Raw genomic sequence first — 24,483 nt, forward strand, 5'->3', positions numbered from 1 at the left:
AGATGATGTCATTATTTAGTGTTGATGGAAGACATACATAAGTACTAAGTACATAAGTACACTGTACTAATAATTGTTCAAACTTTATGGTTGTTTGTTTTTGTTCCTTTATGTATATACTATTATTTTATTTTTTTTGTCAGAATGAATGCAGATAATATCCAAACCCAAAAATGCTTACCAATGACATGATGAATTGCAGTCTTCATGTTCTACATTAAAACTGTGTTTTTTCCCTCTACTTCCTGTATTCACTAGCTAACTAGCTTGCTATGTGTTATCAAATTTCAATTAGAAACCTTTTCATTAAGAACGTCCACTTTTTTTTTTATTTGCATTTTCCAGGTGGCCAGAAAGAAACTGGGCATCACACTGGAGTTTTTTTTTTGCCATTGAGTGTGTTCCTGCTTAAAACAAAGCCAATTAACATGCTCATACAGTAAGAAGTACTTACTGGTTCATAGAAAGCACTGTAAATCCAAAAATCTCCATAGAAAAAAGGAGGTGAGGAGATCATATTGGATGGACATTAGATTAATCCCAGGGATTTATTGCAGTGATTTGCATTTGCCCTTTTACTGCATTAAAACTAATTTGTGCAAAATTTGATCCGATCCAATTTAGCCCTGATTTGTCTCCAGGGACAGCCTCCTTGAGCTGTCTCTTCCCATGTTTCCTTATTGTTTTTGCATGGCCTCGATGCGAGCTCTAAAGCTCAGGCTTTGTGATTCAGGGCTTTCTAAATACACTCGACTTAAATTGACCTAGCAGTGTGTCATTTATAGACACAAGAGACCAAAGATTTATGAACCCCATGTCCCATTCTACAGCCAAATACTTGTACCTGCACTCCCTGCTCTAGTCATCATGCCTGCTTCGGCTACACATTAAAACCTTCTGCTTTGTCACATCTAGCAGCGTTTGTACGTTTCTCCTCATTGGAACCTGCCGTTCATTTCCAGCAGGAACTCTAATGAAGGATTGTGCAAAAAAAAGTTTTTTTCCCTCTTAAAAGCCAATGTCACGCTGTCAGGGCTGACTGCTAAAACTGCTCCCAGACTGTTCACATACAGTAATGCGTGCATGTTCCCTGTCCTCTGTGACACTAAGTGTTGGTGTGCGGTTGAAAAGGCTGAACCCCTTGTTGAGCATATCAATAAATGTTCATTCTTTTGTGCTGCAGCTGGCATGTGTAAAACGCTGTGATTAGACCTGCTGATTTGTGCGAGTAATTATGTAGCACATTTTTCGTATTCTAAACCAAGAATGGGGCCGCCTTCCTGTGGGCTCACCACCTGCAGGAGGGACCGTAAGGGACGGTGCTGTGAGAATTGGGCAGGGGGCCTGCTTAGACTGCTGCCCCCGCGACCCGAATTACGGATGAGCAGGAGAAAATGAATGAATGAATGAATTTCACATAAACATATAAAAAGCTACACTATTTTAATTATACCATCGTATATTCTGTTTGTTAATCACACTTCTGTAGGAGTTGCTGTTATTTACAAGAATCTAACAAATTCTAACTTTTCAAGCTTTTAAGAGATATAATGTGGTATAATAATTAGTTACATCGAGTTAGACTTGATTCAGAACCTATTGGCTGTTTAGTATTTAGCACCATTTTTAAAGAAATAAATTGCATTTGCTTTTTATGTGAAAGTCGGAGAACTGCCGGTCTGCTGTGTAAAAACCGAATGCAGATTTGCAAATCATTTGAACCCTGTATTTAAGGTAAAGTTACACAAAGACTTGAGAAAAATATTGGAACACTAGACTTTTCCAACCATATGTGTGTTTTTTTTTTCTCTAACTGTTGCCACAACTGTTGGAGGCACACAATTGTATAGTGTGTCTTTCGATGCAGTAGCATTACATTTCCTCTTCACTTAAACTAGAAGACCTTAACCTGTTCCAGCATGACAATGCCCCTGTGCACAAAGCCAACTCCATGAAGAGATGTTTAACATGGGTTGGAGTGGAAGATATTGAGTGGCTTGTTATAGTGCGACGACCTCCCTCCCTCCTATTAAACACCTTTGGGATGAATTTGAATGCTGACTGGTACCGTTGGCCTTGTGGCTAAATGAAAAGAAATCTCAACAAGCACACAACAAAATCTTGTGGAAGATCTTCCCAGGAGAGTGGAGATTATTATAACAGCAAATAAGGACTGAGGTCAAATCCATTCAAGAAGTTTTTATTGTTATTTCAACCGTATATACTGTACCTGATGCAGTACAAAGTGAAATGACAGTACAAAAAAAGAACCTTTCTTCAGGACCCTTGTGCTACATAAACAACATAGAGCGACATCACACAACATAGCGCTACATAACAGAACACAGAGCTAAGGACGAAAGAGTATGTTGTCCTTGCCACATAAAGTGCATCGTGTGAAATCTAGCGCAAGCAGTGCATGACAAAAGACAATGCAAACAGACAAACAGGACAGTGCAGGACAAAAAATACACAAAAAAGCGCCAACCAGTATACCTTCTGTATAATATGTTATACGGTACAATTGTATAACAGATTGAACTTTTTGGGATGTTCAAAAAGCACATATGAATCTTATGCACAGGTGTCCACAAACTTTTTTTCCATTTTGTTTTTTACATGACCCTAAACCAGAAAAAATCTATTTTTAAAAACAATATGCTCATTTTTAATTGAATGCTAGCAACATGTTTTAAAAATAATTGCGACGGAGTCGTCTTTACCATTGTGTTTCATCATCAGTTCTTTCACAAACCCAAACGTAAGCATTTAGAAAGAGAGGAGACCGATCGCTATAGATTTGAAAGCGAAATGTTTTTCACATTTTTGCTTAATACAGCTAATATTAATATAGCTGCTCAACTGTTTGAGGACCTCATTTGTCATAGTTCTTGTTTCTTAATGTGATGAATGTTTTTTTTTAATGGGTGACAGGTCTGGAGTGCAGGCTGTGGTAGTATGTGGCATACAATACATCATTGTTATAATAAAATAAGTAAGGTTTCCCTGAATAAGATGTGTTGCTCTGAAACCTGTGTTTTGCATTCATGATACTTTTACAGAAGAGACCCATTGCATGTGCCTTAATTCACCATCATACCATCAAGAATACTGGCTTTTAAACTGTACACTGAGTTTCCTCCCATCAGATGACACAGTGTCCACAATTTCTAAGCCCAGACCAAGTGATCTTCACTCCAGAATCACATCTGATTTTATTGCAGATCTGTGTGGAGATGATAAAAATTCCCAAATTTCTTGCAATTTAATGTTCTTAAATTGCCATGTTACTATTTATTTATGCAGTCTTTCAGATTCAGTGCTGAACCCCTGGTCATCATTACTTCTGAAATTAAACATTGGAAAATTAATGAGGGTAAGAAAACACCAGAAAAAATAACCTCCTATAACCTCCTATACAGGTACATCCAGGTGAATGATCTTAATTCCAGCATACATTTTCTCTTTATGTATCATTTACTTTTAATATTTCTATTAACATATAAATATATAAATATATAAATAAATAATTTATTTATATTTATATATTTGAAAGATCAGCAGATGATATATAGGGGCTAATAGAAACATATTAAACATCCACCAGAAGAAAAAAGGGGAAACAATAGTTTATTAACTACCCAGTGTTTTCTTTTCTTGTCGGTGGAATATAATATACATGATGCATATTAGCAATAAGAACATCATGTGATTACTGAGGCACTGTCATGTAGGAGAATAAGTGTGTATTTGAATAAAAATGCACTTTATGTGGACATAAACTGAACCGATTGTATTAATTCTCCCAATCTTATATTGGATAAATAAACCTAAACTCTTCATACTCTTCTTTTTTTCTGAATGGAAAAATGGTTCTGTTTCTTGCAATTTCTCATTCTTTCTTTCTTTATATAGTGCCTTTTATATATAGGTTTAACAGGATGGATGGATGGATGGATGGATGGATGGATTAAGGTATCAACATTGTCCTTTTTAAGAATTGTAGAATAATTATTTAACGTTAAGGTTAATTTTTAACCTGTTTTCTTTTCATTTGAATTAAATTTAATTAAAAAATGCAAATTATTTTTTTAATATGGACAAATGTTTTTGGACACCTTACCATAGGATTTGTATCTGCTTTTTGTATAACCTATTCCACAATTAGTTTCCATTTGCTTTTATAATAACTCTTCTTAGAAGATTTTGATTTGACATTAGATTTTGGTGTGCTTCTGGAGATTTGTTACCATTCAGCCACATTGGGAAATATCTCCATATGGATGCAAAAGTCTAAATAATTGGAAATTTGGCCTGTGCTTACCCGTGATTTTTTTATTTGTAAAGTCAAGTCAAGTCAAGTCAAGTTTATTTCTATTGCGCTTTTCACAACAGACATTGTCTCAAAGCAGCTTTACAGAAATCAACAGTATAGGTAAATGGTGTGTATTTATCCATGATGAGCAGCCATGGCGACTGTGGCAAGGAAAAACTCCCTTAGATGTTATGAGGAAGAAACCTTGAGAGGAACCAGATTTAAAAGGGGAACCCATCCTCATTTGGGTGACATCAAGAAACTTGTAGTCAGTGAATTTATCCCAGAAGTTTCATGTCACATGACTGTCTGTATCTGAATTCTGTTATCTGTTAATTAGGACTTGTATATAGACTCGCCTCGCACCATGTCTCATATTTGTCTTTCTCTGGTTGCTGTTTGTTGTCATCTAGTGCTCATGCTCAGGTTAAGCTGATTTGTGTCCTTCTTTTGTGCTTGTTACTGTTTTGTATTGGGCCAGTGTTGGTTCTTGCTAGCAATGTAAATAAAAGGAATATTTGCAATTGCATCTGCCTTTCACCTCATTACATGACACCCAGCCTCTCCCCCTGTGTACTTTCAGAACTCTGAAGAAATGATAAATCCTAATGCTGGAAACTTTATTTTTTTCTGCAAGATATGGTGAGTATATTCAACAAAATGTTTCAGAGAATTGTACAGGGTTTTACTTTCTATAATCTCTTTCTTTCACTTTGTCTGTCTGTCTCTCTCTCGCTCTCTTCCTCTTTCTCTTTTTCTATCTCTTGTACACACACACACACACACACACACACAGACACACATACGATCTCTCTTTATTTATAATTGAATCAAATATACAACATTTAATGAATAATTAAATTATAAAATGATACATTATAAATGCAAATCTACAGCATTTCAAATTCATGATACGAAATATGGAACACTTCATTTGTAAGCATTTATCTAGTGGTCATTTAATATTAATGATATGCAAGAAAGCAACGTAAACAAATCGATACAAATAAACAAAAAGAAATGCAAAAGAAATGGCACCCTATAACAGGAGGAAGAGCCCATGTGTATCTTTAATCACCACAGTTTTTAAGCGACAGTACTGAAAAGTTCGAGCACGCTCCATTTAGTTCAGTTTAGTTGTCATTTTGTCATATTTATCTCCTGGGTGCATTGCCATTTATGGAGTTTTGTGGGTGGGACCAAATCTGCTCTTACTATTCCTATCTGCTTGGGTATTTACAGGCATCAGTATGCAAATGTGAGTATGAAAGAATTTAGAACGACAGAATCTTGTAAAGCTGGTGAGAGGTTTTTAGTTCATTACACATCACTTTATGTGCACTTATCCTCGCTGGAGGTTGTTGCACACGATACGCTAGGAGCACTATCATCACTCTGCTGTCCAGTGGGAAAACAGCTCTCAGTTAGGGCTTTCAGTTACTCAGCACTGCAAATATCACAAGACACCCAAACATGTTTCTCCACCTGCAGTTCTGTTTCTTTTAGCTATTTTTATGGTTGGCCGTGTTTGATCTGCTTCTTTCGCGCAAATCGTACACAATCAGTGTACAGTAGAAAGTGTGTGTTTGTGTATGGGAAGGAGTTACATGTTTCAAAGAGGATCTTACATAGAAATAGCTGATGGTTTGGACCATGACATTAGGTTTGCATTAGCTATCATGTCAATTTAGACATCTTCACTAGTATAGTGCCTGTGTGTTGAAGTACAACTTGTTGGCCATGTATCTCTGAAATACTATGCCTTTGCGCATCCTTCCCTTGACTGTCAGGTCTCCATGGTAACAAGGAGTCCGGCACGGTTATCAAGGCTGCGCTGGAGAGACGGACAGAAGAGAAAACAGCAGAAACTCTCATCACTGTCAATACATCACACTTCAGCCTAAAGACCGACCTTCATCTTCTACCGTTTTGTCCCTCCTGCTTCTTTACTGGCCTTTACACTAGCATCATGCATTACACTTCTATGCCCTGACATACTGGTGTTAAACTTACTAATACCGTGTTTGAGCAGTAACCATAAATGAAGGAGGTTAGAAAACTGTCAGGGATCCACCAGCCACACCTTCACCAAACCCACCTATCACTCCAAGCAGCTCTCCTACCTACTAACCATCTGCACCTGGCACTCATCAGCCTCCACACTATATAACCGCCGTTCCCCCACCAGCCCATTGTCCGTTCTACAGTTTAGGCTGATGAACATTGTCGGACTACCCAAGCTACGGACGCTATGTTTCTGGTTTGGTTTATTATAGTGAATGTCTAGAAGAATCTTTTGTAGACAGATGATTCCAAATTTGCAATTTTTTGGCTCTAACAGAAGAACCTTTGTAATACAGAGAACGGGAGAGAAGATGTAAGCAGACTGCCACACAATCACGTTCAAACATGGAGGTGGATGCTTAATTTAGGGTTGTTTTGAAGCAGGGAATGTTGGAGACTAATTCTGGGTAAAGAAAATTCTGAACCAATATGGCTACCATTTCATACTTCGATGCCATGTAATTTCATCTGGACTGCAGCTAATTGGAAGCATTTTCACCATCCAGCGAGACAATGACCCAAAGCATATGTCCAGGCTCTGTAAGCATTATTCAGGAAGCAAGAAGTTGGTTCTAGTGTTATCTATGATGGAATAGCCTGCCAAGTCCCCACACCTAAATCATATTGCACTGCTCTGGGAGACACTGGAAATATCCAACTACTAAGGAACACCTTTGGCGTGTTTTACAAGAGGCATGGCAAAGTATTTCAGTTGAATGTTTGGAAGGAAAAACTTTCCAGATGCTAAGTGTGCTAAGTGGTGCTAAGTGAGGATTTTTTTTATTAAAATAAAGTTTAACATCTATACATTTATATAATTTGTTTGGCCAAAGTTAAGTATTAGTTTGTTGCATATAAACAAAAGAAACAAGCATGTTTCTCTCAAAAATGATAAACAACTAGGCATTGTAAAGCTTGTTCAAGATTAATTTAATCCCACAGTAAATGCTGTGATTTGCTCCCTTGGACGTAAAAAACTTGTCAATATATACATTTCTATATACAATTGAAGAATGCACTTATCTGTTGTAAGTAAGTATTAAATTTGCAGTAACATGTTAGTTTAGAACATTATCAGGTGTAAAATAATTCCCGGGACAAGGGAGGTAGAATCCATATGTGTTTTATTTAAAACAACGCAGATGCAGGTCCAAAACCAAAATCAAGGAAACAAGCATAAAAGTTCAGTGGAAATCATGGAAAACCATAAGTAGCTTCCAGGTTTCCTTCTGAAGGGGTCGGCCCTGGGGTCGTGCGGCTGATTGTTCTGGGTGGTTTTGGTAAAACTCCTCAGGGTGGAAAGGATCCAAAATGTCACTCCTGTCCACCCATTATTGTTTTTCAGGCCCATAGCCCTCCCAGTCTATTGAAGTCTGCCACCCCTTTGACATGACCTTAGAATTTCTTGTACCATGTATGCTGGGTTACCATCAATGTCCAAGGGTGGTGGGGGTCTCGTTCGCTGTTCTGGGTTGGTGTGTGCGCCGGCTTGTGTAGTGAAACATGAAAGAAATTTGAGATATGGTACTGTGGTGGTAGTTGCAACTGGTAAGTGACTGGCTTCTTGATCTGACAAATGGTTTTGAACGGTTCAATGAATCAACAAAGGGCAAACTTCAGTTTTCATGTCCTTTGTGGACAACTACACCATTTGGCTGGGTTGAAGTGGGGGCGGGGGGGTATCTAAGAGTTCCTCTTACCTTGGGAAGAGCTGGGGTTAGTAACCAAACACACTTTAACAGTGTAAGACTGGGAGAAAAGTGTATTAGGGAACTCACATAAGGAACACCAATGTTGCTCTCTGTTGAAATACAGTGAGGAAAATAAGTATTTGAACACCCTGCTATTTTGCAAGTTCTCCCACTTAGAAATCATGGAGGGGTCTGAAATTGTCATCGTAGGTGCATGTCCACTGTGAGAGACATAATCTAAAAAAAAAAATCCAGAAATCACAATATATGATTTTTAAACTATTTATTTGTATGATACAGCTGCAAATAAGTATTTGAACACCTGTCTATCAGCTAGAATTCTGAGCCTCAAAGACCTGTTAGTCTGCCTTTAAAATGTCCACCTCCACTACATTTATTATCCTAAATTAGATGCACCTGTTTGAGGTCGTTAGCTGCATAAAGACTCCTGTCCACCCCATACAATCAGTAAGAATCCAACTACTAACATGGCCAAGACCAAAGAGCTGTCCAAAGACACTAGAGACAAAATTGTACACCTCCACAAGGCTGGAAAGAGCTACGGGGAAATTGCCAAGCAGCTTGGTGAAAAAAGGTCCACTGTTGGAGCAATCATTAGAAAATAGAAGAAGCTAAACATGACTGTCAAGCTCCCTCGGACTGGGGCTCCATGCAAGATCTCACCTCGTGGGGTCTCAATGATCCTATGGAAGGTGAGAAATCAGCCCAGAACTACACGGGAGGAGCTGGTCATTGACCTGAAAAGAGCTGGGACCACTGTTTCCAAAGTTACTGTTGGTAATACACTAAGACTTCATGGTTTGAAATCATGCATGGCGCGGAAGGTTCCCCTGCTTAAACCAGCACATGTCCAGGCACGTCTTAAGTTTGCCAATGACCATTTGGATGATCCAGAGGAATCATGGGAGAAAGTCATGTGGTCAGATGAGACCAAAATAGAACTTTTGGGTCATAATTCCACTAAATGTGTTTGGAGGAAGAAGAATGATTAATACCATCCCAAGAACACCATCCCTACTGTGAAGCATGGGGGTGGTAGCATCATGCTTTGGGGGTGTTTTTCTGCACATGGGACAGGGCGACTGCACTGTATTAAGGAGAGGATGACCAGGGCCATGTATTGCGAGATTTTGGGGAACAACCTCCTTCCCTCAGTTAGAGCATTGAAGATGGGTCGAGGCTGGGTCTTCCAACATGATAATGACCCGAAGCACACAGCCAGGATAACCAAGGAGTGGCTCTGTAAGAAGCATATCAACGTTCTGGCATGGCCTAGCCAGTATCCAGACCTAAACCCAATAGAGAATCTTTGGAGGGAGCTCAAAGTCAGTGTTTCACAGTGACAGGACAGAAACCTGACTTGATCTAGAGAAGATCTGTGTGGAGGAGTGGGCCAAAATCCCTCCTGCAGTGTGTGCAACCCTGGTGAAAAACTACAGGAAACGTTTGACCTCTGTAATTGCAAACAAAGGCTACTGTACTAAATATTAACATTGACTTTTTTTAGGTGTTCAAATACTTATTTGCAGCTGTATCATACAAATAAATAGTTACAAAATCATATATTGTGATTTCTGGATTTCTTTTTTAGATTATGACTCTCACAGTGGACATGCACCTACGATGACAATTTCAGACCCCTCCATGATTTCTAAGTGGGAGAACTTGCAAAATAGCAGGGTGTTCAAATACTTATTTTCCTCACTGTAAGTGCTCTGAAAACGCCCCAAAACTTGGCGTGGTTTGCTTGTTCCACCTTTGCCTTGTTTGTGACTGACTCGAATTTCCAACATGTCATAAAATGCTTTTCATACCCAAGACATGAATTAGGTCTCCCTATCCGACACAATGTTTTATGGTATGCTATAATTTCTAAAAACGAGGTGTATTAGTATCTTGGCAGTCTCCATGGCTGTGGGTAACCCTTTCAGGGGCATAAACATACAGCCCTCAGAGATCCAGTCTACTGCCACCATTACCGCAGTGTGCCCCTGTGAGTTGGAAAGATCTGTGATATGAAGTCCACTGCAATGTGGGACCATGGTTGTTGAGGGAATGGTTCCAATAGGCTATACGGTAACTGTCACAAGCTTTGATCTATCGCTTCACTTTGGCTCTGAGTAATGGCCACCAGTGTGGTAATGCACTGAACTCCTGGATGTCCCATGCGGAGTAAGGTGTGGACCCACTCCAAGACCCACTGCTGTAATTCTGTTGGGACATAATGTTTGTTAGATGGGCAGTTTGGTGCGGTGGGTTCCTTACTTGATGTCCCACTAGATAGGAGCGATGATCACCAAGGGTGCTAAGATAGGCTTCGTGTGGTTTTTCGTCATGGTCATAGGTGCATGATCATGCATCTGCCTTAAATCAGGTATAGAACAGTGCCCACCGGGCTTGGCATGGGTTCAATCTTTTAGCGCATTTGATGTACTCAAGGTTGCGGTGGTCTGTGATAATTTGGAATAAATACTGTGCTCTATATAACCAGGGTCTCCATTACTCCAGCACTTTCTTAATTGAGAGCACCTCTTGGTTGCCCACGTCAGAGTGACTTTTCACGATGGTTAACTTTCGAGTAAAATATACACAGTGGAAAAATTTACCTGGGTGAACATGCCATTGAGAGAGTATGAGCCTAATTCCGCAAATAGAGGCATCCACCTCTATCACAAAGGGTGTACTTGGGTCTGGGTGTCTCAGGATAGGAGCTGTGGTAAAACGCTGTTTCAACTCATCGAAGGCTTTTTGTGCTTCAGCCAATCACTGAAGCTTCTTGGGTTTTCCTTGTAGAAAAGTTGTGAGTGGAGCTGCCACCATGCTGTAGTTGCGGAAGAACCTGATAGAAATTTGTAAAACCCAGAAACCTTTGTAGCCCTCACAGCTTTTACTTTACTGGTGTCTATCTCGACACCTTGTTGGCTGATAACATACTCTAGGAATGTGGTGGATTCTCTGGGAAAAATGCGTTTCTTTGCCTTTACCAAAAGTTGTTTCTGCAGCAGATGGGTTATAACGTCACGTACACGACAAACTTGGAGATCAAGTCAGAGAATACACAAAGATATCATCAATGTAGACCATGACACATGAGTTCAGTAGGTCCCAACAAATCTCATTCATAAATGCTTGGAATACCCCAGGTTCATTCAATAAGCTATACGGCATGACGGTGTATTCATAGTGCCCCTAGTGGTTTCCATTATTCTTATTTATCCATATTGGGATATATGCGCTGCAGATGTCCAGCTTGGTAAAGAGTTGCGCCACACTCAGCTGTTCTAATGCCGAAGGCACTAGGAAGAGTGGGCATGGGTAACAAACCGTGATCATGTTCAACCTTTGGTAGTCAATGCATGGTCTCAGTCCCCCATCTTTCTTCCACAAAAAAAAAAAAAATCCCATGGTGGCAGTTCACATGGAGGGTAGAATTAACCCTGCTGCAAGGGCTTTTTCAATATTATCCTCCATGGCTTTGTTTTCTGGAGCCGATAAAGAGTAAATGCCGCACTGGGGAAAAGCCATATTAGGGAGGTGTTATATTTTACAAGTCCATGGAGAATGTGGGGGTAGGGTCATATAACGCTCCTTATTGAACACTTCAGTGAGGTCATGATATTCCTTTGGAATGACAACAGGTGATGTGGTTTCGGGGCTCTCCACCGAGGTAGATTGACATTGCAGGGTAAAGTTCTCTATGCAGTGCTGAATACATTTAGGGAACCATTGTACTAGTTCCTTGTGCTTCCTGGAGATCACTGGGTCATGGGCTGGGAACCAAGGGAACCTGAGGATAATAGGGTTGGTTAGAGAGGTAATGATGAATAAATGAACCTCCTCAACATGGAACAGTCTTATCTGTAAAGTTTTATGTGTTAGCCATCACCGATTGCTCCGTTTTCCACCTCTGTAATTTTCAGTGGGGTAACATATGGGACGATTGGTAAATTACGATCTTCAACCACTTGGTGGGGATAACGTTGACGTTGAGTCTACAAGAGAAGAAAATCCCAGATCCATGATGGCTAGAGCCCTCCAGCAGGATACTTAAAGACCTCACGGATCTACTGAGTAAAATGTGTGTATGAATTTTTTATTTGTTTGTCATAACCCCATACAGCTGAGGTCTAATTGAAAGACTTACCAGTAAACAGTGTTAACAGCAGTGGATAATTCCCAGCAGTGTATAATGTAACATAATTCCCGGGAGAAGGGAGGTAGAATCCATATGCAGTTTATTTACAACACAGTACCTGGTCCAACAGAGTTGAGGAAACAGTCATTAAAATTCCGTACACAGATTAAATAGCAAAGTACACCATAAGTAGCGAAAACTAAACAAAACACAAAACACACGGGGAAGGAGAGTAGTCAGAAACGTGGCAAAAGTCAGTAAACACATTTAAACATGAAACTGTGTCAACACTTGGTATGTGCAAGAAACATAATACTTCACAGTGTAGCATAACATTAGCATGGAATAAAAGGGCTAAAAACATGAAGTAACCCATAACCTGGAGCTGTTCAGAAATCAGGCGACAGCTCCCTCTAGTGGACATCATTATGAATGTAGTATTTTTATTTCTAGATGCCATGTTGGCCAATGCATAGTCTGTGAGGATTATTTTTAGATTATGAGTTTCATTATTATCTTGAAAAAATGGTAATGCTAGTAAAATGGATGTCCTCATAGCAACACCATTTAATGGCATTAATGACAGTAACATTGTGCATTACATACCTGAAACTCAACTCTAAACACTTGTGTACACTTTACTGTGGGATATAGATACAGAAAGGTAAATTATAAAAATGAAGATGGTAGATGCAAATGATAAGAGCAGGAAAACGGTCCACATAAACAATCAGTGGCTTGCTAAGTTGCTAGGTTTAGCAATCTCAGAAAAGAAAAAGGCTTCTCATGCAAAGAACTGATGCTCTGGAATATAATGTGGAAAAAAATGTAGAGATTCAATAAAGTTAACAGCTTTTGCAGTTATTAAAGTGAAAATGAAAAATGGGATCGGAGAACCTCGAATTTTTTGATCAGAGCTATTAGGATTGTGACTCTAAACTCTGTCTCTGATTGATCCTTTGGTCGATCCGGCTTTAGTAAATGTCATGTGGTACGACACGTATCCCAGCCTTTATTTAATCATTAATGGAAATATTTCTTTCTTTCTTTCTTTCTTTCTTTCTTTCTTTCTTTCTTTCTTTCTTTCTTTCTTTCTTTCCTTGAATAAATTCTTTCTTTCTTTCTTTCTTTCTTTTTTTTTACTAACAGTTTTTAAGTTTAAAGTTGATCAAATAAAATAGTCCTTTCTTTCTTTCTTTCTTTCTTTCTTTCTTTCTTTCTTTCTTTCTTTCTTTCTTTCTTTCTTTCTTTCTTTCCTTCCTTGAATAAATTCTTTCTTTCTTTCTTACTTACTTTCTTTTTCCCTAATTCCCTTCTAGCACTATTCAAGCACTTTCTTTTTTCCTGCCCTCCTTCCTTCTTTCCTTCCTTCCTTTTCCCTTCCTCCCTTTTTCCCTTCTTCCCTTCTAGCACTATTCAAGATGTAAAAAAAAATATTTTTGCTGCAAAGATGTAGGACGAGTTTTATAGTTTGAGCTTTCAGAGGTGCTATGATTTGAAATGCAGTTTCAGATTACATTTGCTGTGAATTGTAAAGAATGTCTTACGATAAATGTGTTGTGTTGACACTATTGTACTGTAGGGACTGAATTGTGTTTGTTTTATTAACAAAATTAGGAAAGGATTAGTATCAAATTTGTAACAAGGGGTTTCTGTTAGTGTGTTAAGCTTGTAAATAAAATGCACTCAAATGTGATGTTTTGGCTCATAAAAATTCATTTGCACATTTGAAGTGCTTTACAACTACTAGTTCATAAAAAAATTAACATGACCCATTTTGGGTCATGTTAAAAAAACTTTCTTTGAGTCATGTTTCACCTGAGACCACTGATTTATTGCCTCAAGAATCATTACACTGCAACTAAAATGCAATTGACAGGAAGCTTTTATGGGTTTGTTTACATATATATATATATATATATATATATATATATATATATATATATATATATATATATATATATATATATATATATATATATATATTTACTTTTATTTTTTTAAACTCTGATGCCATCTGGTGGCTGATGTTGGCACAAACTGTTTTCGCTATAATAGTTTGTGTATTATGTTTGAGCAAAAGTCAGACAAGGTCATAAATCCATCCTTTTTATTCGTAAAGGTTACACAAGACATTGTGTGTTAAAAAACCTTTTTAAATGGGTTGACTGCAAATGTCTGATTTGGCAATGGGCAGCAAAGGTATGAACACAGACTGTCGATGAAAGCTGTAGGTTTTGCAGGAGGTTAAATAAAAATTCTCATGTTGGATTTATTAGTATGGAAAGCAGTCTGTTGCACATTTAGCAAACGCGATACACAGAGTTGTTTCTTTCACCAGTGTCCTTCATTAAACAAAGCAAATATTTCATTTCATGACCTTCACATTGCTTAATATTAAAAGGATCAAAATATATAGTTGCATTTGCAAATTCGTACTTGCAGATGCATTTTCTGTACAATTGCATTAAAATGCAGAAATGCTTACTTTTAAAGTAAATGAAATGTTAACATCATGTACAAATGAAATGAAGCTCACCTTAAAATAATATTCACTCAGTTATACAGAGCTGCTTTTACTGCTTGTGGGGAAAAAAAAAGAAAAAATCAAGCTTTCAAATTCCACACATTGCAATTCTCCAAATATTATTATAGTCTAATAATCACAATCCCCCACTGATCTAGGGACACAGTTTGAGTTTCTCAGAAGGACAGCGAGGCTCCGCAGAGACGCTTCTTTTCATTATTCGGCTTCTGCTTCATGACAGAACGCTTACCACAGCAGTGTTGATTTCTCAAAAGGTGGGGTTAAAAAAAATTGATTAAAGTTTTTTAAAGAATAAAAAACTAAAATATTTTCCTTTCAGTAAAAAAAAGTAGAACATTTTTTAGAAAAATTATACAAAAACACTGAAATTGTTATTATTATTATTATTATTATTATTATTATTATTATTGTTATTGTTTTTATTATTGTTGTATTTTTGTAGAGTTATATTAAATTATTACACAAATTCAGCATTTAATTCAATAGTCATTCTGTACCTCTTAATGTATTACTTTCCATATTGTGTATTATTGCTATCATTATTTGTTTTCATTTCATTCCCTTTAAAGCTCTAAAACATTCCTTTCATAATTTGAATAATTTTATATATATATATATATATATATATATATATATATATATATATATATATATATATATATATATATATATATATATATATATTTTTTTTTTTTTTTTTTTTTTTTTTGCTGCATAAAAAAAAAAAACATAAAATATTGTTAGAAAATTGGTTGTTTTGGGTCCTTTTTAAAATTATATTTCACATTTTCCCCTTGAATAGATGCCATTTCTGTGTCGGAGATCTGAGGTATATTAAGTATCACTGAAAAAGCAAATTGAGATACAAACCTGTTTTTACAAAAAAGGATTACTTACATCATGGGCTTGAAATGAAAAAGATATTGGATCCTCTGATGCGTTCGATGACTTTGGTAAATCAAAAGGGTGATAAACCTTTATCTTTATCTCGGAAATCATTTCGCATTTAGTTTTTTTCAATCTGAATGCTTTAGATGGGAAATTTTCTTTCAAAAATAGATACATTATTTTTATTTATTCATATATTTTTAAGGAAAACTTCTGCAGTAATGATATAAAGTTTTTAAGTTCATACTACATACACTATATGAAAAGGTTTGTGGATTTTTATGTGACATTTGAACATCCCATTCCATATTTCGTCTCCATATACTGTTATATTAAGCTAAAGATTTTCCACTAGACTTGTGGAGATTTGTGCTTATTCATCTACAAGGGCATTAGTAAAGTCAGGTACTGATGTAGGTGCGGTGAGGAGGTCTGGCGTTTAGTCAGCGTTCACATTCATCCTAAAGGTGTTCAATAGGGTCGAGGTCACAGTTCTGTAGCAGGTCACTCAAGATCTTTCACTCCAACCCATGTAAACTTACTCTTTCAGGAGCTCAGTTTGCACAGGGGCATTGTCATGCTAGAACAGATTTGGGTCTCCTGGGTAAAGTGAAATGAAACTTACAAAATTCTTACATATCCAAAGACATTTCAATACAATTGTGTGCCTCTAACTGTGTGGTAACAGTTCCCCAATAATTCTATTTATATTCAGGAGAGCCATCCTTAAACAAGGCACAATGTCGACTACACACGGATGAAACTTTTTGTAAAAAGAAACAAGAAAAGATAATAAACAATAATGAAAAAAGAAATAGATTAAATACATATATATTATTAATAACGAGGTTAACATTATTACTAAAACTAGTATTAGAGTACAGCTGGATTAATCAGATTTTATCATTGTGGTAACAAAACCCAATTTAAACTGTGCTTATAGCCAGACTGTTATTTCCTAACACAAAGCTTATTTGCCTTGAGAGAAGCTTCAGTTTCCTTCACTTGCACTTTTTGTCCTTCGAAAAATAATCCTCAGACTATCTGATTTGGCCAAAGTCAACAAACCCTGTGTGTGCTGAGAGCTAAAAGCATTTGCTAAATGAATTCATGTAAATCTGTACAACTCTAAGTAAGCTGGACATTAAATATCTGGAAAATAATTAAAGAGATAAAACGCTTGGCAGAATTAAGCACACTGTACAAACAAATCTGTATATCAGACTGAAAACAACAACCTTCTAATAGACTCAATTTCAATTTTAGAAGCTTCTTTCGTCGTCATGCAGGTTTACTTTTACTTATGTTCCAATTTTCCAACATTACCCACAATGCTTTATTGCTGTATGAAATATGAAGAAATGTCAGGCATAAATATAATCATGTTAGTACATTTCTTTGTCACAAAGACACCAATAAATGACCAACATCCCATACCACATATATTTGTGCAAATGGACTAAGTCTTAGCCAAAGTGTAACCTAATTTATCAGTAATGTGCTTGAAGGTCAGGGCTATCCGCCGCCTTAATGCTTGAATGATCTAAATCAATCTAAACTTTTATTTCAGCAACTTTTAGCAATTACATCTATTGACACATAAAAAAGGCTTTATATCCTCTGGTGAAAAAGCAAGAAAGATGATCAGGTTCTGACATCATGCATTGAGTGCAGCAGTGGCAGGGCCTGATGGGAGTATAATGTATCAGTATGGGTGTGGAGGGGCAAGAAATACTCATCCCAACCTTAAATCTCCTCCTCAGATGCTCAGATCTGGGAAGAGGAACATGTTGGCGACTTTTTCATGATCATTCGTTTTAAAAGGTTTCTGCCTCTAGACTCATTGGAAGCATGACCTTCTGAGTCCTGAGTCATTCCTGCAGCAAGATTGATCAGGTACAATTTTTTTGAAGACTCGAATAGAATGGTCTCCTAGGCGAAACCGAGATAGGGATAGTTGAACTTTTCTGCTCTACAGTTCATTTTGGACATTCCTCTGTGTCATTGTCTTTTATTAAGAAAGGTCATCAAGCTGGGAATTCTGGTTGCTTTTCAAGTTCCTGTCGAAGAGCACTAATTTATTTTTATATATCTTTGCTCTTTGGTTCAAAAGCCGTCTATTTTGTGGTGGACCCGTCCCTACTGGAAGCAAGCATTCGGTTGATCTGGATCATTGTTCTTGAAGATAGACCAGTGTAATCATGGTGCGAATTACATGTACAATCTCCGTTACGACAGGGGACGAGCCCACTGGGGGGTCTTATGCGGGCAGCTTTGATGACCACTACAAACGGGTAATGCGGAGCGGCGACAGCGACCCAGGGCAATATAAGGAAGACGGTGATGATCCGGAGATTTACGAGGAGGAGGAAGAAGAAGACCCACCTAACATTGACTTGGCAAACTTTTTCGATGGTTGTTCCCTTCACGGTGCTAACCACATCTTTGTGGAGAATAAGAAGTTCGGGGTGAGGCAGGGTCTCTGGGCAGTGTCCTTTCTGGCAGCCCTTACTCTCTTCTTGATCCAGGTGGGTGACCGCATCGCCTATTACGTGCAATATGATCATGTCACCATGCTGGATGAGCGCGAAGCACCCAACATGACCTTCCCAGCCATCACTATGTGCAACTTCAACACCTTCCGTCAGTCCCAGATGAGCTACAGTGACTTGCTCTTTATGGGGCCCCTCATAGGGTATGAAGACAACATGGCCCCTGGGTTCCAGCTTGCCCCTGAGCCTGATCGCCAGGGTGCCCGCTTCAGCATGGCCGAGTTCTTTAACCGGACGCGGCATCGCATGGAAGACATGCTCCTGGAGTGCAAATTTGCTGGAGCGGATTGTGGTCCTGAGCACTGGAGAGAGGTAGGACAATAAATGAAGGTCCGAACCTAAAGCCATTGTGAAGCCATTCTGATTTTATTTGACTAATAGTGCTGGAGAAATTGAATATGAAATTTTAAAGCAAATACTAGGAGCCATGTAGTTATTAATTCTGCATGCAGTGTTTGTCTTTGAGAAACGACAGGGTCCTTTGATTAAAACAGGGGCCTTGTGACTGATAATCATGTGGCATTTTGCTAATGGTAATCGGTCTGTTTATTGCTTTTATTATCTAAAAGCCTATAATTGCAAAGTAACTTCTTGAAACTTTGATTGTGAAAATGATTAACACTTATAATAAACAGTGGTTTTTTTCCAAGGGCTATATTAACAGATTTACTATTACACACTGTAAAACTGTAGGTAGGTAATGTGTAGACCTTAAGCGTAAAATAATTGCTTCATATAATATATGACTTGCCATTTAACAACCAGTCTTATGGCTTTCTATTTAACGTTGTAGAAAAAAAAAAACAGCATGATTTGCAAAAGGTGAAAGTCAGTTTTTCCATTTACACATTATCAGCTCTGCAGAAGTTCACCAATTTGGCAGAAAGCTTTCAGTTTTATCGGGTGACGCCAGAGGTTTGCATACAAAAGGGTTTTAAGAGGGCATCAGACGCAGCTGCAAATGGAAAAAGTTTCAACTGAGTGCTTATGGAAGTTACAAATGTCTTTCGAGAAAACGCGTCTTGCTTGGCACAGTGCTAAATGATCAAGCTGTGAAAATAGGCACTGATACCAAGGTGCACTTTATTCGTTTGTTCCTTTCTGCAAATCATCCTTTGAGGGTTGAATTATTAAATGGTGGGCAGTGTGGTAAAAGGCATACTAGCATTCCCGTTTAAAGAATTGTGTTTATATAAACGCTCCTGAGCTTAAATAAAAGATAGACCCTCTTGGGTAAGTGTATACAGGGAGGATTAAACACAGACTGTTGTATGTGTTAATGGCTTTACATCCTCTGAGATGCATAATGCACTTGCTGGAAATGTTATTTAGATGATCTGAAAGCATATGCATGCGACCCACTTCTACAGCTACAGTGTCTTGAAAGCATTGCCGGCTCCTATAACAGTGCAGTGGCTTGCCAGAAAGCCTCATGATGTATCGTCTTGCCCATTTATCCGCTTACTTAGTCTGTCAATGATGCGTGTTTATCCATGCTAATCACGTTATTGGCATCAGCAGAGCACTACAAGCAACGATGAGCGCTTGGCTACATTAGCTAATTATTGGTGTGTTAGGATGCTCAGAGCATTTCAAGTTTTGCCAGTGGTTGAATGGGCATTGATCGGCTGAGAGGATATTTAACAGAACTCTAGGTCAGATCGATAGAGGGCCAGACTGGCAGAGAGAAGGGCCACTTGGATTTCCATCCAGGGGCAGAATCGGAGAAGCTACACTCAGCATCAACATCCGCATCCTCCATTAGAGACGGCTCTGTTTTCACTGTGTAAAGATCGGGTCGTGTTTCGTTCTCAAACGTGCAACAGTTCAATAGAATTTAAAGTACATAAATGAAAAGACAACTAATGTGGGATCAGACAGGAAAAAAGATAAGTGTCTATGGAAATCCCAGTGCAAACTTAGTTTTAGCTCCTCGAGGCATGGATTTCACATGTTTGCATCACAAATTTGCTACAGATATGTCAGATTTGTAAAGGTGCCCTTTTTCTAATTAGACCTGGTGACTGGGGAGAACAATATAATACAAAACATTCACCATTATGTTTATGGGACCAGATATATATATATATATATATATATATATATATGTTTGTTTTAACTAAATTATTCCCTGTGTCACCAGAGTCATGCTTTCGTCGCATAATATCCTTCACACGTTGAGTTATCACAGCTTTATCGCTGCTGTCTAATTAGAATTTTAAGAGAGACGGGTTCTCGAGAGAGCTGACGACAGCAAGCCATCAAATATTAACAAAGCTGCAGAGCAGATATCCTTCTGGAATGTTCCCTGCTCAGATTTCTCCACAGAGGTCATTTTAATTAACTCTTCATTCTCTGTCAACAGTGGTGTAAGTGTGGAGTTGTTGCTTACAATAGAGAGATTTATGGGACCTGACTTTTTTTTTTTTTTTTTTGACACTTGAAAGAGTTCCCTGAGTTCCCGAGAATTTCTTTAACTTTTCTATAAGGATTGGCCTTTTTTCAATTACATTAACAAATAACCAGATTTGTGATTGATGAAGGCAATGAATAACAAAAATGATGACTAATTATTTCAAAGCTCTTTCAAATGCTGACATTATATTATACATTTATTTGAACAACTGTAGTATCAAGACGCAACCTTAAAAAAAGAGAAAAAATTTAAGGGTGCCTAAATACAATCATATATATATATATATATATATATATATATATATATATATATATATATATATATATATATATATATATATATATATATACAGTACAGACCAAAAGTTTGGACACACCTTCTCATTCAAAGAGTTTTTTTTATTTTCATTGCTATGAAAATTGTAGATTCACACTGAAGGCATCAAAACTATGAATTAACACATGTGGAATTATTTATGGAATTATATACATAACAAAAAAGTGTGAAACAACTGAAAAATATGTCATATTGTAGGTTCTTCAAAGTAGCCACCTTTTGCTTAGATTACTGCTTTGCACACTCTTGACATTCTCTTGATGCCTACTTTGAGGAACCTACAATATGACATATTTTCAGTTCACTTTTTTGTTATGTATATAATTCCATATATAATTCCACATGTGTTAATTCATAGTTTTGATGCCTTCAGTGTGACTCTACAATTTTCATAGTCATGAAAATAAAGAAAACTTTTTGAATGAGCAGGTGTGTCCAAACTTTTGGTCTGTACTGTATATATAATATATATAAACTTTTGGTCTGTACTGTATATATAATATATATAAACTTTTGGTCTGTACTGTATATATAATATATATAAACTTTTGGTCTGTACTGTATATATAATATATATAAACTTTTGGTCTGGACTGTATATGTAATATATATAAACTTTTGGTCTGTACTGTATATATATATATAAACCGAAATACTTCAGTAAAGTACAAATACGTGAAAAAACCAAATCCAAATTCAAAATATCACAGGAATTTTAGCAAACAGAACCAAGTTCATAAATCGATCAGTGATTATTTATTTACTGGCATTAATTATTGTATAAAAAATGAAATGCAAACTAAATCAGTTAGCGGTAGTTGCTTTTAGACAGTTAGTGTGTTAAATTGGGCTTTGTGACTGTTTAAGATTATAAGAGAATTGTGGTTCATAAAATACACTCTCGGTATCTGGACAGTTTGTTTCTCCAAACCTTCATCTGAAATACTTTGCCAAGTCTCTTTTAAAACTTGCCAAAGATATATTTACTAGCTAGATATTACTTTCTGATGTTGTGATGCAGTTCAAAAGGATTTAGCAGTGTTGACTCGGCAGGACATTACTCGATAGATAACACTCCAGCTGAGTTTTTGCTCTCTAAAAAAATATATAAAAGCAGGTAACAGGTTAGTTTACGGTGCTGCTGATGGAGCAGACAGAAGTGATTCTTGTGCACTAGATGGTGCTATATGAAAGGCTGTATCAAAACACAGCAGCACAGCCACATAAAGACATTGCATCAGATATTGTACAGATAAAGTAAAGCATGTCAGAGCAGTTCAGAGTACATACACAGCAAGCAAAAATAAAAATAATAATAATAATAATAATAAAAGCATACAAAAGAATAAATACATAAAAAAGTATATAGTCAATAAGTCTGCTATAAGTAAAATGAATTGTGTTATAACACAATAATATAAATCAAAACTTAGTCAGTAGAAGTGTTAGAAATTTTTTCCCTGAAGTGGAATATTAATATTCATAAATATGAACCTATTATTGAACGTAGAACAAAAGAGTGACCACAATAATTACCATGAACAAGGCAATAATTCTTCTTTCGGCTGCTCCCGTTAGGGGTCATCTGTCTCCATACTACCCTGTCCTCGTCATCTGCCTCTTTTTCTCCTTTCTGGTGGCTTCATCCTCAGCATTCTTTTACCAATATACCCCATGATCCTCCTCTGCACATGTCCAAACCATCTAAAACTTGCCTCTCTCACCTTGTCTCTAAAATGTCCTACATATACAGTCCAACTAATAAACTCATTTCTAATTCTGTCTAGCCGTTATCACTCCCAATGAAAACCTCAACATCTTCAACTCTGCCACCTCCTGTCTTTTAGTCAATGCTGCTGTCTCTAAATCATACAACATAGCAGGTTTCACCACAGTCCTATAAACCTTCCCTTTTACTTTCACAGATACCCTTCTATCACCAATCACTCCTGCCACTCTTCGCCACTCATTCCTGCTTGCACTTATTTCTTCACCTCTCTAACACTACTGACTTTCATTCCCCTTCTCTACAGCACATACCTCCACCTCTCCAGGCTTTTCTCAACCTGCTCCCTACTCTTGCTACAAATCACAATATCATCTGCAAACATCATAGTCCATTGAGACTTCTTTCTGACTTTGTCGGTCAACCTGTCCATCACCACTGCAAACAGGAAATGGCTCAAAGCCGATCCTTGATGCAGTCCCACCTTTACCTTGAACCAGTCTGTCATTCCTACTGCACACTTCACTGCTGTCACACTGTCCTCATACATGTCCTGCACCACCTTCACATACTTCTCTGACACACCTGACTTTTCTCATGCAATACCACAACTCCTCTCTCGGCACCCTGTCATACGCTTTCTCTAAATCCACAAACACACAATGCAAATCCTTCTGACCTTTTCTATTCTTCTCTATAAACATTCTCAAAGCAAATAATCAGCACCAGCACCAGCACCTCTTCACCACCACCAAGCCCCTGTCTGACCTCTTCCCTGAATCTCACACTACAGTCTTAGTTTCCACCATTTGATCTTTTTTTCAGTCCTTACCCTCCTCTTTTTCTTCTTCACCTACAAAACCACCCTACAGACCACCATCCGATGCTGTCTAGCTACACTGTCCCCCGCCAACACCTTACAGTCTCCAATCTCCTTCAGATTCCATCTCCTACATAGAATATAGTCCACCTGTGTGCACCTTCCTCCAGTCTTATAAGTCACTCTATGCTCCTCCTTCTTCTTTAAATATGTATTTATCACTGCCATTTCCATCCTTTTAGCAAAATCTACCACCATCTGCCCGTCCACATTCCTCTCCTTAAAGCCATACCTACCCATCACCTCCTCATCACCTCTATTCCCTTCACCTACATGCCCATTTAAATCTGTCCCAATCAGCAATCTTTCTTTCCTAGGTACACTCTCCACCACTTCATCTATCTTTCTTTTTCCTCCATCTCACAACCCACTTGTAGAGCATAGCCACTAATGAAATTTATCATCACTTCTTCAACTTCACGTTTATCAGAAACTCTCTTCACCTCCACTACACTTTTACTGTACTCTTCCTTCAGAATCACCCCTACACCATTTATCTTTTCATTCACACCATAATAGAACAATTTAACCCACCTTCAATGTTCCTGGCCTTACTCCCATTCCACTTGGTCTTCTGAACACACAACATATCTACCTTTCTCCTCTCCATTATATCAGCTACCTCTCGCCATTTATCAGTTATAGTACCAACATTTAAAATACCAACCTCAATCTCCACTCTCTCCCTCTTGTCTTCCCCCTCTTCTTCTCCTTCTTTGGCCAACAATAGCCCCATTTCCACCGTTACCCTGTTGGCTTACAATATCTGTGGCTGTTGTTGGTAACCTCGACCAATCCAGTATGAAATTTAAGTTTGTGATCCGCATATTTTATTTGGCACATTTTACGATGGATGCCCTTCCTAACGCAACTCTTCATTAATTAAGAATTCACAAGCCAAATATCTCAGT

At 37.7% G+C, this 24,483-nt stretch overlaps 1 protein-coding gene across 2 annotated transcripts in view; it reads left to right on the top strand.

Annotated features, from left to right (window-relative positions):
- Positions 1–24,483, top strand: part of asic1b (acid-sensing (proton-gated) ion channel 1b) — a 348,288-nt gene that overhangs the window by 221,906 nt on the left and 101,899 nt on the right. Inside the window, exon 1 of one of the 2 annotated variants that reach the window (XM_083534480.1) lies at positions 17,353–18,526. The exons of the other annotated variant lie outside the window; for it this stretch is intronic. Within the exon in view, the coding sequence (XP_083390606.1) occupies positions 17,864–18,526 (663 nt within the window). The 5' untranslated portion in view covers positions 17,353–17,863. Of the gene's footprint in view, positions 1–17,352; positions 18,527–24,483 lie in introns of those variants that run through there. 2 annotated transcript variants of the gene reach the window in all.

Source organism: Silurus aristotelis (genome assembly GCF_946808225.1).
Source record: "Silurus aristotelis genome assembly, chromosome: 28".
NCBI classification, from domain to species: Eukaryota; Metazoa; Chordata; class Actinopteri; order Siluriformes; family Siluridae; genus Silurus; species Silurus aristotelis.